The sequence below is a fragment of the Tiliqua scincoides genome, chromosome 5 (assembly GCF_035046505.1).
Source record: "Tiliqua scincoides isolate rTilSci1 chromosome 5, rTilSci1.hap2, whole genome shotgun sequence".
In the NCBI taxonomy this organism is placed as follows: domain Eukaryota; kingdom Metazoa; phylum Chordata; class Lepidosauria; order Squamata; family Scincidae; genus Tiliqua; species Tiliqua scincoides.
Window position 1 is genome coordinate 15,032,386 of NC_089825.1, and position 17,121 is coordinate 15,049,506.

At 42.2% G+C, this 17,121-nt stretch overlaps 1 protein-coding gene across 4 annotated transcripts in view; it reads left to right on the top strand.

Annotated features, from left to right (window-relative positions):
* The window catches only part of PARD3 (par-3 family cell polarity regulator), a 647,691-nt gene that overhangs the window by 358,071 nt on the left and 272,499 nt on the right, over nt 1-17,121 (top strand). For all 4 annotated transcript variants that reach the window (XM_066627797.1, XM_066627794.1, XM_066627795.1 and 1 more), the window contains exons 10-11: nt 5,507-5,646; nt 14,067-14,195. In XM_066627797.1, the coding sequence (XP_066483894.1) occupies nt 5,507-5,646; nt 14,067-14,195 (269 nt within the window). The remainder of the gene's footprint in view (nt 1-5,506; nt 5,647-14,066; nt 14,196-17,121) is intronic.

Here is a 17,121-nt window from a genome sequence, read left to right on the forward strand (position 1 = left end):
CTCAAATGGTGATACAATGTACCTAGGAGATGACACCAGCTATCTGTTTGAAGGCTCTGGTCACCAAACATTCTAGATGGTTACTTGCCCAAAGGCTCATCCAGGAGGAAACTACCATTCCCCTTCCTGTAACACCCAGCTGATGCCAATTTATAATTAGCAGACCCAGCACCTGGTCTTGAAGACCTCACTGTCTGAAAACACAGGTGTCTTCTCAAGAGAACTATTCCAGTTAGCAGCTATCTCCTTGTACAGAGAAGCACAGACTTTTCCCTTCAAGATGAATTCCTGAGTACTTTAAGATGGAGTCTCAGCAGCAAACTTTACAAGTTCCTTGTGCTTCACAAACTATCTGATGTGACTGTTCGTTTGTTTTTTTAACCCAGTGTGCCAGGGACCAGTACCATCAAAAATATGAATGAGAAAGCGAGGCATTTTGAGAACGTCCTGGCAGAAACACATTGGTTTGATTCTAGAAAAGGGGAAGGCTGTAAATAAGAACAGTGAGAGCCTGTACGGAATGATATATGGATAATGGAGCAAGCAATCTTAAAGTTATACTATTATCTTTCCTGTATATTGAAGGGTTGAAAATAAAGGGCCACAAGGGAAAATAAGAACACAAGAACAGCCCCTCTGGATCAGGCCATAGGCCCATCTAGTCCAGCTTCCTGTATCTCACAGCGGCCCCACCAAATGCCCCAGGGAGCACACCAGATAACAAGAGACCTGCATCCTGGTGCTCTCCCTTGACTGCAAGGAATATGCTCAGCATGCAGAATGTCACAGGTTCAATTCCTGGCATCTCTGGGTAGGACTGAGAAAGACCCCTGAAGTGCTAGAAGGTTGATGCCACCCAGTGTAGACTATACCAAGCTAGAGGGGCCATTGATCTGATCTGATCTAAGTTGCAATCATTGTTATGGGCTACAAAGAGGACAAGGCTTTCCTATAAAGCATGTGGCATATATATGTAAAAAAAAAAAAAAAGACTGCATAGCAATTCTCATTGATATATCTGTGAGAATTGCTGTATAGTCCTTTTGTGATCTTCCCATTACAGCATTTTTTCACTAATGACTCTCTGGAGGCAGGATGTATAATATGCATTCCTTTGAGAAAACCCTGATTATTTGTAATCTAATTCAAAGTTTCTGCTCCAACATAACTAGCTCAGATTTAAAAAGATGAACCTGGGGGCTCATGTGGTTTAAGAGGCTCCCCTCCTCAAATGTATGTTTAAACCATCAATTATCTGTGTATTGAGTCCTGTTATGGTAAAGAAAGATGAGATATTTTAATCTATTTATTATAACATGGAGGCAGGGAGGGGTATGTGTCAAAGTGAAGAAGGGGGTGGTTTTGCAGTTCTGCTGTTATTCTATTCCCCTTCCCATCTCTATCAGTGGCATCACTAAGATTTGTGTCACCCGGTGCGGGAGGCCTGCGCATCACCCTATGCAGTGGGCGGGGCAACACCCCAAGTTATGGGCATGATGATGTGTCATCGCCCTGCTCCCACTGGTTTTTTGGGTGTAACTTTTGATAGAACACAGATATTTCAATGTGGTTTGTTTGTTTGCATTCTGCATCAAATTACGCATTGATTGATATATAACATGATGGGATTATTCCTCCAAATTCCGATTTTAGTGATTTTGAAAACTTGTAGAGTCTCACACATGCACACCCTGTGTCAACTTACTAACACCTTATTGCAGCAGTTCTCAAACTTTTAGCACCGGGACCCACTTTTTAGAATGACAATCTGTCCAGGACCTATTGGAAGTGATGTCATGGCCAGAAGTGACATCATCAAATTAAAATAAATAATTATAAATAATTAAATTAAAATAAAAGAAATAATTAAATAAGGGGGAGCCAGTCCTGTTCCACCAAGTGAATTTTCTCTGTAGTCTGCCTGCAATAACAACCCCTCCAAAAGAATCAGTGAGATTTTCAGCCCTCCCCAGTGCCCAGTTTAAAGTTCTTCTATTTCAAGCATATCAAGATAAAGACCCACCTGGCTTTGCAAGTGCAAAATAGAAAACATTCCCCTTACATTGAACATTCCAGTTCAAGCGTCTCTTTTTTTGGTCCTTTTTAGTGGAGGGGGGGGAGGCTGCCTTCTGGAGCATTTGTTGTGCTTCAGTTCCATCGGATCGGGACCATTCTGGTGTCCTCACATTCCCCTCTACCTGGCCTGATCACAAGCCAAGGCATGTCTGCCTACTTGCGAGTAAACGCGACCGTGTGGCTTAGTTTCGCTTTCCATAGGGCTCAATACTTTCGCAGCTGGGAGGGAGGGACCTCCTTTGTGGGTGTTTTGGGGGGCTGCATTCATTGGATCGAGACCATTCCGGTGTTGTTGGATTCCTCTCAGCCTGCCCTTTCTGACACACTGAGGCAGGCTCACCTACTCGCAAGTAAACACACGATATGGCTTGTTTTCATTTTCCATCGGGCTCCATGCATTTTTTGGTTTCCGGCTTTTTGGCCATAACTTTTGAAGGAAAGGAGCTGTTTCACTCTGGTTTTTTGCATTGCATTCCACTCGGAATTCCACATCCAAAGGTGTATGGCATGATGGGGTTGCTCCTCAAACCACGATTTTAGCGTGTAACTTAGTGTGCCTCAAACCCCCAGTGCGCGTCATTCCCCCTTGCGCATCACCTGGTGTGACCCGCACCTGCTGCACCCCTCAAACGACACCATTGGTCTCTATCAACTTATGTGTGTCCACTCAGACTTGTGCTTGCAAAATAGCTGTTGCAGGTCTGAGTAGAACCAGCAGGCAGTGAAAGTGCAGCTCCAAACTCCCCAACAGAATGCAGCATGTGCCACGTTGGCATGGCTTCATCCACACCTGAAGACTGGATAGGGTTGTTTGTCAGTACCGTTGGTCCTCATCATCGGCGGGTTGGCGATGCTCAGATTTGACTCACTGCAGATTGTAAGCCCGCAATGGAGGACTTCAGAACATGTCCGAACATGTGGATCTCGGTACCTGCAGGGAGTGCAAGAACCGAGGGCCAACCTGGTTTTATAAGTACCCACACAGACAGAATAATATGTAGAACACAGAATAATAGATAGAATCACCACATTTGAGAAACATGGCAATTATTTAAAGATGGCAGTATCTAGATACACAAAAGATGGTTACTTTTTAGGTCTCTTGAAATATAGCTCTTATTAAGGTGACACTAGGATTTGTATACTGTCTGACTGTCAACAAACTCCTAAGAGAAGATCCTAGGACAGTGGTTCCCATGTAACCATGGCCCTCCATTGAGTCACAACCCAATTTTTAGTGGTTCATGAAACTGGCAAGGCAGGTTAGGCTATGTGCATCAAGGGTTAAACTACCTGCTGTTTGGGGGGAGCACTACTGCTCAATCACCATTATAGCCACACAGGCTTGAGCAGCTGGTAAAGTGAAACTTTTTTTAGGTGGGTCCTGATGCTAAAAAGTTTGGGAACCACTGTCCTAGGATGTTCTGATTTTACTGCTGCTTTCTACTATATGCTCCATTGACTTAGATTTGCTTCCTCATCTCAGCTTTTACATCTTCATCCCAGCAGCTCCCGAGATATTTTATAAACAGTACAAAAAAAAAATCTCTTCTACACCTGGAACAGTACAAAATTTATCAGCACTATGAATTTCAAACATCTAAAATGCAGTACAGTTCCAGAGACTGAAGAGGTTTTCATACTATTTACGAAATATCTTGGGAACTGCTGAGAAGAGGTAGTAATTTTACGCTAAGGGAGCATAGAGTGCAGCAGTAAGATCGAAACAGTAATGCCTTTGTATCTTTACTCTTACGGGTTGTTCACATCCTGGCTGTTTTCTGCCTTTTGCTCAGACTATGGAGAAACATCATTTCATAACGATCATCATCATGAGCTTCAGTCTTCCGTTAAATTTTTTAGACAGTGTGTGCATCTAATATTCTTTTGCTCAGATTTTGTTCAGGAGGCAGGCTGGCCATTGCTCAGTGCCATGAATTGTTTTGCTTGGCTTATTATGTATCCACAGCCATCTTTTTTTCCTAGCCCGACACCTTCTCTTGTGTATCTTTAGAAGAGCTGTCAGGTTTAATGATATATTTTGGGGGGCAGAGGTGGCCATAAAGCAAAACTTCAGTCCCAACAGTCAGCAGCATGATGTATTAATATATTGCACTCCTGTATTAAGTAGTACACACCAGGATGTAAGATGATAACTTGTGGGCTAAGCTTTCCAGAAACAATTGATTTCAAGGGTTGTGTTCAATTTATGTGCTCACTTAATCCCACCTAGGAAGTATGTGTATGCACATGCTTCCTATCAAGGCTGAATGGCATGCCCATGTAAAGCTTTGAGTGGATCTCGGAAGTGATTGAAAAAGGATAAGGTCCCCTCTTCCAAAAATGTTGAAGGAGAACACCAAATTTTACATGTTCACACTCATCAAAGAGCCATACGTATCTCTGCCAGTGTGCAATAAGAAAATGAGAGCTAGATCCCAGAAGTGGACATTACTATTTTTTTTCTTTTTTTACTCTGACATCCATATCAAAGTATAAAGTATGATTAGGCCTCCGTGAAGGAATGGCGGGAAGTTCTTAGCACAACCAATACAGCTTTGAGGCTCAGTAGTGAATTGGCAAACTGTCATGGTTATCATTATGAAGGAAATCTGGCAGGTTTAAACTAATACACTTTTAGTGAGGAAAAAGACAAATAGTAATATTACCCCTCATCTATTATGTCATTTTCATGTGGTTGGTATTTTGATCACATTATGAGCTGTACAGATTGATATACAATGGTTTTGAGATTGGCAGTCTACAGTTTTGTAAGAAAAGCCACGTAAGGTTTGGAGATCTTGAATTCAGTGGGTTTCCGCATGTGTGCCTGAGTATTTGAATATTGTTATAGTGGTGTATTCAGAGGTGTTCTGATATTTCTTCTATCTATCAATGGTCTAAAACAGTGTTTCTCAAACTGTGCGCCTAGCTTAGGTGCCATTGAAAGTGCAAAGCTGAAAACAGGTTACAAGGCTGCTGGGCAGGATGAACTCCCATTGGGAGAGAGGCATGGCGCTTTGCCCTGAATAGCTGGGAAGATGGGATGCTGGAAAGGGGAGAGGGCTCTGTGGTTGGAGAAGGATCAAAGTCTGCATTCTGCTTTGACTCCCAAGCTGGAATGTTTGAATTCTGAGCTATGCAAAATAACAATATGAGCACGCTATATAATGAAACCTTTGGCTGATCACAGCTTAGGTTTGAAGCCTAAATTGATGACATCAGCCGTGACATCATTTCCAGGTTAATGACAACGCTTCCAATGGGTCCTAACCGATTGTCATTATAAAAAGTGGGTCCCAGTGCTAAAAAGTTTGAAAATCACTGGTCTAAAATACTGGAGCGTATGTTTGAAGTGAATAAAAAGTCATTTATGAGTCATGCTAATCTTTTATCAAGAACTCACCACATGTTTAAATCACTTCTGCAGGTACAGAAGGCCTTGGATTTAGCATTACTTCAAGAGATGTTCCTATTGGTGGCTCGGCTCCAATTTATGTGAAAAACATACTTCCAAGAGGTGCAGCTATTCAAGATGGAAGATTAAAGGCTGGAGACCGACTCATTGAGGTGATGAAATATGCTGTTAATAGTTTTGCAAGTCTTTTCAGCAGATAATCTCCTTTTGTATGAATTATCTAGCATTTTTCAGGGAATTTTTCTGCCACTCTGTGACCAGCTTCCTAAAACATTGTCTTCTGATGATTGTACTCTCTGAATGATATTAGTAAATACTAGTATTCCACAAAGCAGTTTCATTGGCAATGTAAAAAAAAAAAAAAAAAAAAAAAAACTCCCAGAAAACTCACTTTTAGGGGATCTTTTATTTGCTTATATGTGTGAATGTTCTGCTTGGACTTGCATAGAATAATTGGATATGGCAACATTTGTTTCTTGTAAGTTTTTTTAAAATTATACCTCTATTATAGCAACCAAATGAAGAAGAGGTGTGGTGCAGGTTATTAAGGATAAGGGATAAAATTCTTCATATATTTTCAATGCAAGTCTATAAGCATGTTTTGTGGCATGATGGATTTTTTAAAATGATACCCTCTCCAAACTGTATAATATTCACTGGAGTAGCAGTAATCACTCAAAATCGTTTGGCACTTTTAAGTTTTTTCAGCAAAATGCATCTCTGGCAACATAGATCTCCTGGATTTTGTCTGTTCTCAGGTACCATCTATATAACATCTCATAAGCATGTTCTTTATGAGTTTCACAAATTGACAATGTATGTTCTCCTGATTCATATAAAAATGCCATTTCCATTTCCATCCTACGATAGCTATCTTGAAAGATGGTTAAATTTGCAGAGGTTGAGAACTTTGTAAGCCAGCTGAAGAAATAGCATACTTTTTATCATTAATCCCTAATATATTGCATCTAGGAAATCAGTCTACGACTTAAATCAAAAGCAGGAAAGGAGTGGTGGTCTTATGAGGTGAGGGATCCAGTAGAAAAAGAGGAGAGAAGCTAGAAGTAAGGTTTTTGGTGGAAGAAACCCCTCAGAGGCTGCCTGCAACGATTGGGGCTAGCAATGGGGAAGGGGAGCAATATTCTCCCTTGTGGAGGTGTGATCAGAGAGAAGAGCAGCATGCATCCATTTTCAAGGCAGGTATGTCTGTTAATAACTGGGAGCTCCACAATCAGAAGCTGTATTCTACTGAATACCAGTTGTTGAGAGTGACAGTGGGAGAGACTATTTCAAGCCCTGCTTGTGGGCTTGCCATAGACATGTGGTTGGCCCAGGTGAATAGACAATTTGGAGCCCTAAGGCCATTACATTAGTTAACGTATATGAAATATGAAGGCTGTAACTTGTTTTACCAGAAAAAATTAAGCGGGGGGGGGGATGCGAAGTCTGCAAAACATTATTCTACATTAATTTTAATTTTATGTTTGTTGCATGAAATTATGCAGGAGACATAGATTTGTTTAGCTTTCTTCGTTGTGTGCGTACATTTAATATCTTTGGCTTTCTTTCAAGGTTATTTTTGAGTGTAAGGAGTTTTTGCAGTGCTTTGGCTTAAGATACTTGCAGCATTCCTTGAAATGCTTTGCTTTTCATTTAGTGAATCTGTTCTCCGCTTTAACAGCATCCAAACTTTTCTTGTGGGAATACACGCACAGTCAAAATAAAGGAAGTGTATGTGCATTTCTATTGGAATGGGCAGATTAGAGACTGCAATTGAAAAATTATTGCTGCTATTTACTGTCACTATTAAGTACGTATATGTATATACTGCTTTCCAATAAGTGTGTTCACAAAGCAGTTTACCATACGGGTCAAAATAAATGGGAAAAATGAACCACAGAAAATTTTTTAGTGTTATTGTTATTTATATTGCACCATCAAATGTGCTTAGAGAGGAGGGGAAGGGAAGTAGGTGTAGGGAGAGGTTTTCTAGTTAATAGAAAATATATTCTGTTTATTTGTAAGAAACCTTTCTCTCATATCTGGGAAATGACATTCTAGTTGCTGATGTCATCTCACAACTTGTCACATTCTGTCCCTAGCGGTGTTGTTTCAGTGTAGTTTCTGACTGATAAACATCCATCCAGCATGGATCAACTTACTTTAGGTGCATTGGCAAAAATAAATCAGCAGGATAAATTTCAGTGTTCTCTTCCATTTGTTTTGGCCACCCAATTCAACCTAACTTTCCCAGTGCCAATATAGCTTCGCCAATACGGCCCATACTGCACCAAAATGGCATGTATGAGGGAGTTTCTCGCCTCCTTGAGGGTAAGCCTTCATTGCCCTACTAGGTCTATTCAGATCTGCACCAGAGATTTAGCTGATGGCATTCTGAGAAGATCCAGGAAGGGGGATAATATGTCAGCAGCATGCTGTGTTGCTAAGATGTGCGTTCCAGCAGTGCAGATGCTAGTAGGATTGGGTCACTAGATATTTAACACATGCACACATTCACACACATACACCCCTGTTGTAATCTTTGCCGTCTTGTCAATGACTAATCTATCACACACACAACCATTTTGGGCTGGTGAAAGAACAGAACACTGGTTCTATTCTTAGCCATGATAAGATGAGATTCGGAATGCTGTGGGGAGAGTTCTTTCCCCCACAGTTCATGCATTCACAGCAGCAAATACCCCTATTTACTTCCTAATTCCTCTTTTTGCTTTAAATGCAGTTAAGTCATGTGCTAGGTGTGGCATATCTGTAAATAAGATGCAAATGCAGCCATAGTTACTACCGGCCAGAGTTACTACTGTAATTGAAGTAATGAGTTGTAATGAGGCAAAAGGAGACAAAGATTTGCAACCACAGTGTGTTGTGTAGGCCACCCTTTAATTTTTGAACAAGGAAGAGCTATATATAAGAGGGCTTCAGAAAGTCAAGATTATTGATATACGTAGCAACTAATTTTTGTTATCCCCTTTTGTATGCTTCAACTCACTTAAGTAAAAACATTATAGTTAACTAGCTTGTGGTACATTGTCTCATCACATCTATTTGTGAGTCATGAAGAAAGGAAGATAGGGACCTGCTGCTCGTAGGTCTTGTTGAGGTCATTTAGCCTTCTGCAGGTTTAAAAATGAATTTTAAACAATTAAATCTGAATATGTAACTTTTGCAACTTATGTGACTTTTTCATTGTTTACGTACTATTTTTGTACAAAGATGCATATCGAAAGAGTCTGCAGTTTGCGATCTAAGCTTTAATGTACTCCTGTGATAAGTGAGACAGAGGATGAAAAAGATACAAAGTCTGTGTTGGGGAACACCATCGTAATTAATGTCTTGCAAAGCCCAATTTTTTTCTTAGTGGACAAACGTTTTATGCTTTAACTCCTGCATGCTCCATTGCTTCAGTAATTTCTAAAGAGGGATGAAAAATGACAGCTTCCCCCCATGCTATTCAGTTTGAGAATGTTTAAGCAAAAAGTGGCAAACCCATTTACACATTTTCTCCATTTTTTTCATACTGCTCCAGAGAGTCTGCCACTTTGCCTTACAATCTACAAGGAAAAACACAATAGTTCCTAATGCAGTCATCTAATACTGATGTCAGATTACAAACTCGGGATGCTTTCGCGATTCCATTATTCAGCCATTGAGAGCTTAGAGTTGGGAAGAATTATAGGAATTATGCAGCTAGACACTCTGCCCGAAGGCAGGAAATTCTGTATTCAGTGTTTTCCTGACATGTGCCCATTTAGACGCTTTAAAACCTTCTGTGATGAAGATGTCAACATCCCTTAAGAATATCATTCCTGTTAATTTTTTTGTATTTTCCTTAATATCCCTTTTAAACTCTGCTGATGCAACATAAAGTGGTTGTATCTTGCCTTTTCTTCATTCCATGGTCCTCTTTTGCTTATGTCCAACTTGGATGCTGTCATCCATTGTAACTTGGGTAACTCTAAGCTGTTGATTGCACTTGAGGTGGACAGAAAGTCTGGAAGAAGAGAAGAGACTGTCACCCACTGGTAGAACATATATTTTGCATGCAAAACTTTCCAGACTCAATTCCTGTCATTTCCAGGTATAGGAAAGACTCTTGCCAGACACCTGGTAGAACTACAGATAATCCTGAGCTAGGTGGACCAATGGTTTGACTTGGCAGATGGTACCTTCCAGACGTTCAAACATTATGGGAAGTTAGGAGGATGGAGTCCATGATGGAATGCAAAGGAGGATGGTTCCGGGGAAGGGGTGAATGACCAAATGTGCAGTGAAAGTCAAGAGCACAGTTGTCAATGGTGAGGCTGATCTTCTAGGTTCACAGAGATACAGCTGGAGGCTGTATTGCTAGGCTTCCTGCCTGTCACAGCTTCTCCTTTGAAGAGGAAAGGCTGCCATGTAATAGGAATGTGGAAACAATCTCCCTTAGGGACAATGGTGCTAAAAGACTTGTCTTGATAAAGTCTTGGTTAACTAGCTAGCAACTAGTAACTAGCTGAGATGAAAGTTCAGTTTCAGTCTGACAGTTGTCACTAGCTTGTCACCTTTTCAAAGTTTGGCACAGGCAGCTAAAGAAAGAAAAAAGTGCAAGAAAAATGTTTTCTTCCTGTGCAAGAAAAAGGTTACAAGTTTTGCTGGTGTTCTACTCTGTGAAACCCCCTTGATCCACATTGCTGTGAATGACAGTATTGAATGCTGTTAGTTTTAATGAACTGAAGATAATTTTTTTCAGTGCATTCTTTTTATCTTCCTAAGCAATTATTGTTTCTTCTGCCTCCTCCTTAAAAAAAAAGTTTAAACAAGTTTGGTCTGATAGGTCCTATTTCTAGCACTTCTTGTTTGTCAAATTGCGGCGTTGTAATATCTTGCTGTGTGTGGAAGTCAAGGTGAATGGTTCTTTATAATTCCCGGCATCTTCTACTATGTTTTCCAACAACAAAGAAATCCATGTTTCCTTTTATCTAGTCTCTTGGAACATCATTTGTCCTCAGTGGGCTCTCAGAGAAAAAGGTCATTGGACCTCAGATTTCTTTAAACACGTCCTTTAGTGTTTCACGGTCAATTCCATTAGCTTCTGCTGACTTAAATTTATTCACATTTCTGTTGTGCCTTTGTACTGCCAACCTGTCTACTTATCTTGGTCCTCTTGCTCCAAACAAAAAGCCTCTGGCTGTTTTGGTCTGTGTGCCACCAATGTGGCCTGGGTATTGACAAAGCTGATCCGATTAAAAATTGTCTTATTGGCCAAAAGGACCCTCCCCCCCCCCAACTCTTCCATAAGTGCTGTAGAACACTGCAGAAGCTTTGGATAATGATCAAACTCCCCCTCTCCTAGGCCCACTGGGAGGAAATCATTCAAGTGATGGCTTGTGGTGCACAAACCAACATTGAGCTGAACATCTCAAAGGCAGCATACAAGACAGAATACCTTATTGGGAGTGCCCTGTACACATGCAATTGATTCTCAAATGAAAAACCCAGCAGGTAGACACCCTCTGGATGGACTGACTAAAGGCAGACTTTAGACTCAATATTGCTTTAGCCATCAAAGTGACTTTGCCACAGTGACCACCTCAATGAATGACATGTACCATACGGAGCAAAAGTGCAACATTTCTTCTCCACTGCTGTGAACCTGGTTGAGAGAGCCTGCCAAAGCTTTTTCTTTAGAGCCTTATGCATTCTTTTGGTGTGTTTCCCACACACATGCCTTCTCCCCATCACCTCTCCCTTCTTTGAGACATTCATGACCCTTTGTGGGGTCTGAATCCTATCTTTCATGGCCCTGATTTGTCCCCAGTAATCCTCATCCGAGGAGGATGGGCCACACATTGAGATGCTGGGGTGGTGGTGTGGTGGCTCAGCGGCAGACTTCCCCACGCCATGGGGGAATGGAGCAAGCCTTAGGGGCAGTGAGTCCACTACTGTAACAAACAACTCCTGGACCCTTTTCTCAAGACTTTTTAAAGCCAGAGTGCAGTAAGAAATGTGCTGTAAGTACAGGTAGCTGGATTGTATGTGTATGCTCTTTGTAACTTAATTTTATTATTATTTTTTTAATCTGTCCCAGGGGGGCTGAAATGAGGCTTTTTGTGCAAAGGGGGCAAGGTAAAAATGCCTCTGCCGCAGGGTTGAGCACAATTCCATCTAGGTGGTCAATTTCATCAACTCAAGTCTATAATTCAGTGAATCTGCAAGACTTTCACATGATCCTCCATGTGCTTTGAAATATTGCTGGCAAGCAAGCTCAAATCTCTTGGCATCAGACATTCGTGGGAGATTTTGTGGGTGTCGTGTTTGTCAGATTAAGGTGATCTCAGTTCATGATTGTATTTAGGTCTGTTCTGTGGTTACCTTGGCTTTGGAAAGGTGCCAACCGTTCTGGGTTTCTGGAAGAAGAAAAGATCTAATTTGTAGAGAAATGCTGACGCTACACACATCCCCACACATGGTGACTAGAATTAGCCTGTGTCTGGGTGTGCTTGCTTGCTACTTTTGCAGCATGGAAGACCTTGTGGAGCCATCATTCAGACCGGGCAAGCAGCAGGGAGGTTCCAGCTACAAGGAAGGGAAGGTTAATGTTTGCATTTGCATCTGAGCGGGGGTGGGGGTGGGGGGATCTGGCTTTTTGCCCATCTCTGTTACAAAGGAAGGAACTGATGATCATTGGACAAAGGATGGGCTTCTGATAGTTTCTTTGGCTGAAGTATGGCAGAAGGAGAAGCCAAAGGGGTTCTTGCCTTACAATTGGCTGCCGAAGCTCTGGGAGGGAATTATTCTCCCTGGACAAATGAGGGGAGAAGGTGGTTCCTAGTCAGCCCAGAGAAATTCATGGCATGGCTCCAACAGGTTCATTGAATGACCAGCTGCAGTGGAACTGCTTCTGAGTAGAGCTGCCAAGGATTGGGTCATCCTGGTAAGCCCTGCAGCTGCTGCGTGTAAGCCTCCTCCCTCTTGCCACTTCTGTCCCCAGTCTTACGCAGTTCCTTCCATCCTTCCTGCCTTGTTTACAGATGGGATGGGGCAGCAGAGAAGTAGTTAAAGAGAACTCCGACACACACGTGCCCCAACAGCATCCCTTTTTTTCCCCATGGCTGGCTTTTTAAAGGGCGCCACTTGACTCGAGTCCTGTAGAGTTGCAAAAGGGTGACTCAGTGACTTGGAAAGTGCTCTCATTGTGACTTGTTTTTGAGTCAAGTCACAGGGGGCTGGTGACTTGAAACTCAACTCAAGTCAAGCTGCACTGGATTTGCCCATCCTTGGGAATTAGTGCTATGAAGTCTTTCTGCATGCTGGATTGTTGGTTTACTTGCAGGGAGACATACCAAATTATGCATGGCAAGAATAGAATGGATAGAGAGATGCTCTTTTCCCTCTTACACAACACCAGAACCAGGGGACATCCACTAAAATTGAGTGTTGGGAGAGTTAGGCTAGACAAAAGAAAATATTTCTTTATTCAGCATGTGGTTGGTCTGTGGAACTCCTTGCCACAGGATGTGGTGATGGCATCTGTCCTAGATGCCTTTAAAGGGGGATTTGACAAATTTCTGGAGGAAAAATCCATCACGGATTACAAGTCATGATGTGTATGTACAGCCTCCTGATTTTAGAAATGGGTTATGTCAGAATGCCAGAATGCAAGGGAGGGCACCAGGATGCCGGTCTCTTGCTGTCTTGTGTACTTCCTAGGGCATTTGGTGGGCTGCTGTGAGATACAGGAAGCTGGACTAGATGGGCCTATGACCTGATCCACTGGGGTTGTTCTTATGTTCTTAGATTTCATGTAGGGTAATTTTCTGAAAGGGCATTTTCCATCTGCACTCTGAAGTGGAACCATCTATTCTTCTACCTGGTTCTGCTGCATGTATAGATCAATGAGACTTAAAACCACTGAAGAGTGTAGCAAGCTGCCATTTCTGTCTTGTATGGGCATACCATTCTTTTTTGCATGAGTGTCAAAATACAAGGCCCGCTCCGCTTGTTGTGCTCTCCTCATGAACCCTTGGCATGAAAGATTTCATGCCAGAGTGTCAGCCATGAAGCAAGGTGCTGTTTGTGGCTGCAGGTGCACTGCTCGCTGCCCCAGCACGGGACCACTTCAGGCATGGGATCTGATTCAGCCAAATCGCCCTAAGGCCTGCCCTGGCTCTGGGACTGGGTTGGGCACATATACTTTGCAAGCTTTGCAAGTACTTGCTTGGTCCAGGCAGCATCTCTTATGCTGGTTTGGCACGATGCTGCCTGGAAGTGATCTCTCAGACTCAGGCAAGTGCCACAATCTGCTGGCCTGAACGGGGAGGGGGGCGCTTTAGGAGAAGGACCCAGACTGGTCAAATTGGCCTAAAATTGGCCCTGAAGATGCAACCAGGTTTAGAAGTAAGTTGCACTGATTTCAGTGGGGACTTTCAAGTCAGTGCCCCTAGGATTGCGTCCTTCAGCACAGCCAAGGATTTTTGTTTGGCCTAATATTTGTTGTTCTATGTGTCTGATCTGCCGCAACACCTGCAGTTGCTGTTCACAGGGCAACTTATGATCTTTTTATCTTTTATAGGTAAATGGAGTGGATTTAACAGGGAAAACTCAAGAAGAAGTTGTCTCCCTCCTGAGAAGCACCAAGATGGGAGGAACAGTCAGCCTCCTTGTTTTCCGTCAAGAAGAAACATTCCATCCACGGGAACTGGTGCGTATCTTTTTTTCTAAGCCATTTTAAAGGGATAGGAGCTAATAATCTGATGACCTGCTGTTAAACATGTGCAGCCATCAGGGGAGCCCAGGAAAATAAGCATCTATTATATTTTACATGGACGTTTCCTTTTAGTAATGGGCTTGGAATTGGATTTGCACATTAATATGTGAACGAATGTTTTCAAATTGTGGGTGACAGCAAATGCAAATTGCCAACTGTTGTATGAACCTTGCTTGAGTGCCTACAGACAACTGGCCTATTCTTTGTGTCTTGTGCTCGTGTGTCCCTGCTGGAAAGCTAGCTGTTAGTTTGTTGTTTTTTTCTAGGAGCATTCAAAATTAATCCAGAACAGGATGTAGAAATGCTGTGGTTTGAAAAAGAGGAATTTGCAAAGACAAGAATGTGGTTTTAATACAATAGATATCCCCATGTGGTAGAGATACCCTGCAGTTATTAATTTTGCAAGATAATGTAGAAAATGCTTTTTGTGTCATTTAACAGAAATACAATAATCATTGTATCTGGACTAACTGTTCCACAAAGTGGGCACAAATGTTTCCTTGATAATAGCACACAGTAAGTTTTTTGTTGGAAAAGGTAGGCTGTGAATGCAGCAGAATGCAATAGCATTTCCTCAAAAACCTATTCTTATGTTCAGACCTTAAGGTCAACTCCAAGCTCTCTGGTTCCCAGAATATGGCAATGGCAGCATTCCAAGTGCTTGAGACCCTGGGAAATGTAGTTTCCCAGACATCTGACATTCATACTAAGTATTGGAAACCTACATTTCCAAGCGTCTCTGGCATCTGGGAAGCTGCAGTTGTGTATTGAAGGTGCTAGAGAGGGAAGAATGGATGCCTCCTTGTCATTTCCACCACCAGCACTAGATACAGTCATGAGAGGTGATTTTGGGGGTCCACAGAAACCATATGGTGTTTCTAATGATGTCATTTGCCCAATGCCAGGTTATGCATTTCAAAAGTGGATTTGGCAAAAGCAAAGTGTATTTTTTTTTTAATCTTAGTTTTCTGAGTCCAATTCTTAATTGAGCTGAAAAAAAATTCACCTGTCACAAGCTTCAAAGCAGCTATTTGAGGCTTCTCTTTTACTGGAAATTGCTCTGGATTGAATCTAGGACCTTTGGCTGGGAAAACGTGTGCTCTGCTACTAAGCTATTATTTCAGTTCTGAAGGGAATCTGTTATGGTTTATACTTACACAAAAAGCTGTAGGTTGTTACAATATAAATTTAATCAAATTATAAAATGAGTAGGAAAGGAAGAATTGTCTCATTTCCCATTTTTTGCATGATTCACGTAACACATTCTCCCCAGCAACAATGGATCTTGGAAATCATGAAAGTGTTTTTTTTTTTTTTTTCCCCTTTCTTTTCTGTAGTTCAATGGTATTCAGTATAGGCTTTCTACTTTTGCTTAGGGAGGTGATGTGAAAGTCACTGTGGCCCAGATGATGGAATATACAATGGGAACAGTAATTTTTCTACCCAACAACATTGCTCTGAGAACAAATGAATAAAATGTGTTGCATGCTCAGTGTGTCATAGAGGTTATAAATAAGAATAATATGCCGTCTGCCTGCATCTTATGCGCTATAAACTTGCACAAATTCAAGTATAGTAAATGCACTCAGCCCCTCCCTCAAAAACAGTAAAACAACAGCTTAAAAAGTATATGTGACTCCTCCCACCACTCCACTTACTCTGCTTATGCAGAAGCAGTAGAATGAAGCTGTTGTTCCCTCTGCTTCCACATGTCTCTTGTACTGCGTTTTTAGTTCCTAAAGAGAAAGTATGTATTTGTTGGCTTTAAGGGAGCTTCGACTAAGCTTATTATGTACTGACCTCAGAGTGTAACCCTTATGTTAAGATTGTAGTTGGTGGTGCTCCCCCCCCCCACAAGCCTCTAGAACAGGGGTCTCCAAACTTTTTGGCCAGAGGGCCGCATGAAATATCTGGCGCAGTGCTGAGGGCCGTAAAAAAGTTTAAATATAAAATTTAAATAAATAAGAGTTGGAACTTAGATGAATGAATAAATGAATGAGTGGGCTCATTCACTCAGCCTCTCCGGCCCTCAGAACACCCTCCAGATGCAAGCAGAGCACAGCTCTGGTCATGTTCAGTTGAGTGGGCCAGAGGCTTTCAGTGGATAAGAGGCTGGCCGTGGGCCAGATAGATGCTCACTGCAGGCCGCATCTGGCCCCCGGGCCTGGGTTTGGAGACCCCTGCTCTAGAACCTTGGTTCCCAAACTCCTCAAGAATTTGAGACCTGAGGTAAGTGTGTGCGGGGCAGGGGCTAAGACAGCAAAGCAATCCTCAGGATTATGCTGCTGCCGGGGACAGGAGGGAGTTTGTTTACTTACCTGCATCCAACACCTGAGTTTTGGAGAGTCCTCAGGGCTCCCCACACCTCCAAACATCTAAAAATAACCAAAAAAGGGCACTTCCATTTTTGTGACTGGCAAGCCGTTGTCAAGGGAGTAATATCAATGGGGACATATTTGGGTACTTGGGTTGTGATTTAGTGAGGAACATCACTAGCCCTTTTTCACTCCACAGCTTAACATGCTCTAGATCAGTGGTTCCCAAACTGTGGGTCGTGACCTGATTTTTGGAGGGTCAGGAAACCCATTTTCGTGGCAAGGAAAATGCATTGAGCCTTATGGAAACCAAAACAGCAGCACATGCATATTAACTTATGAGTAGGCAACCATGCCTCAGTCCACAGAGAAGGGCAGGCTGAGGAGAATGCAACATCATCAGAACTATCCCAATTTGATGAATGTGGAGCTCAGCAAATGTTGCCCAAGGCAGCCCCTCCTCACCATAGTGAAAAAGATAAAAACAGGGACTTGAGTGGCTGGTAAAGTGAAACTTTTTTAAAAGTCTTGTAAAGCTATGTGGG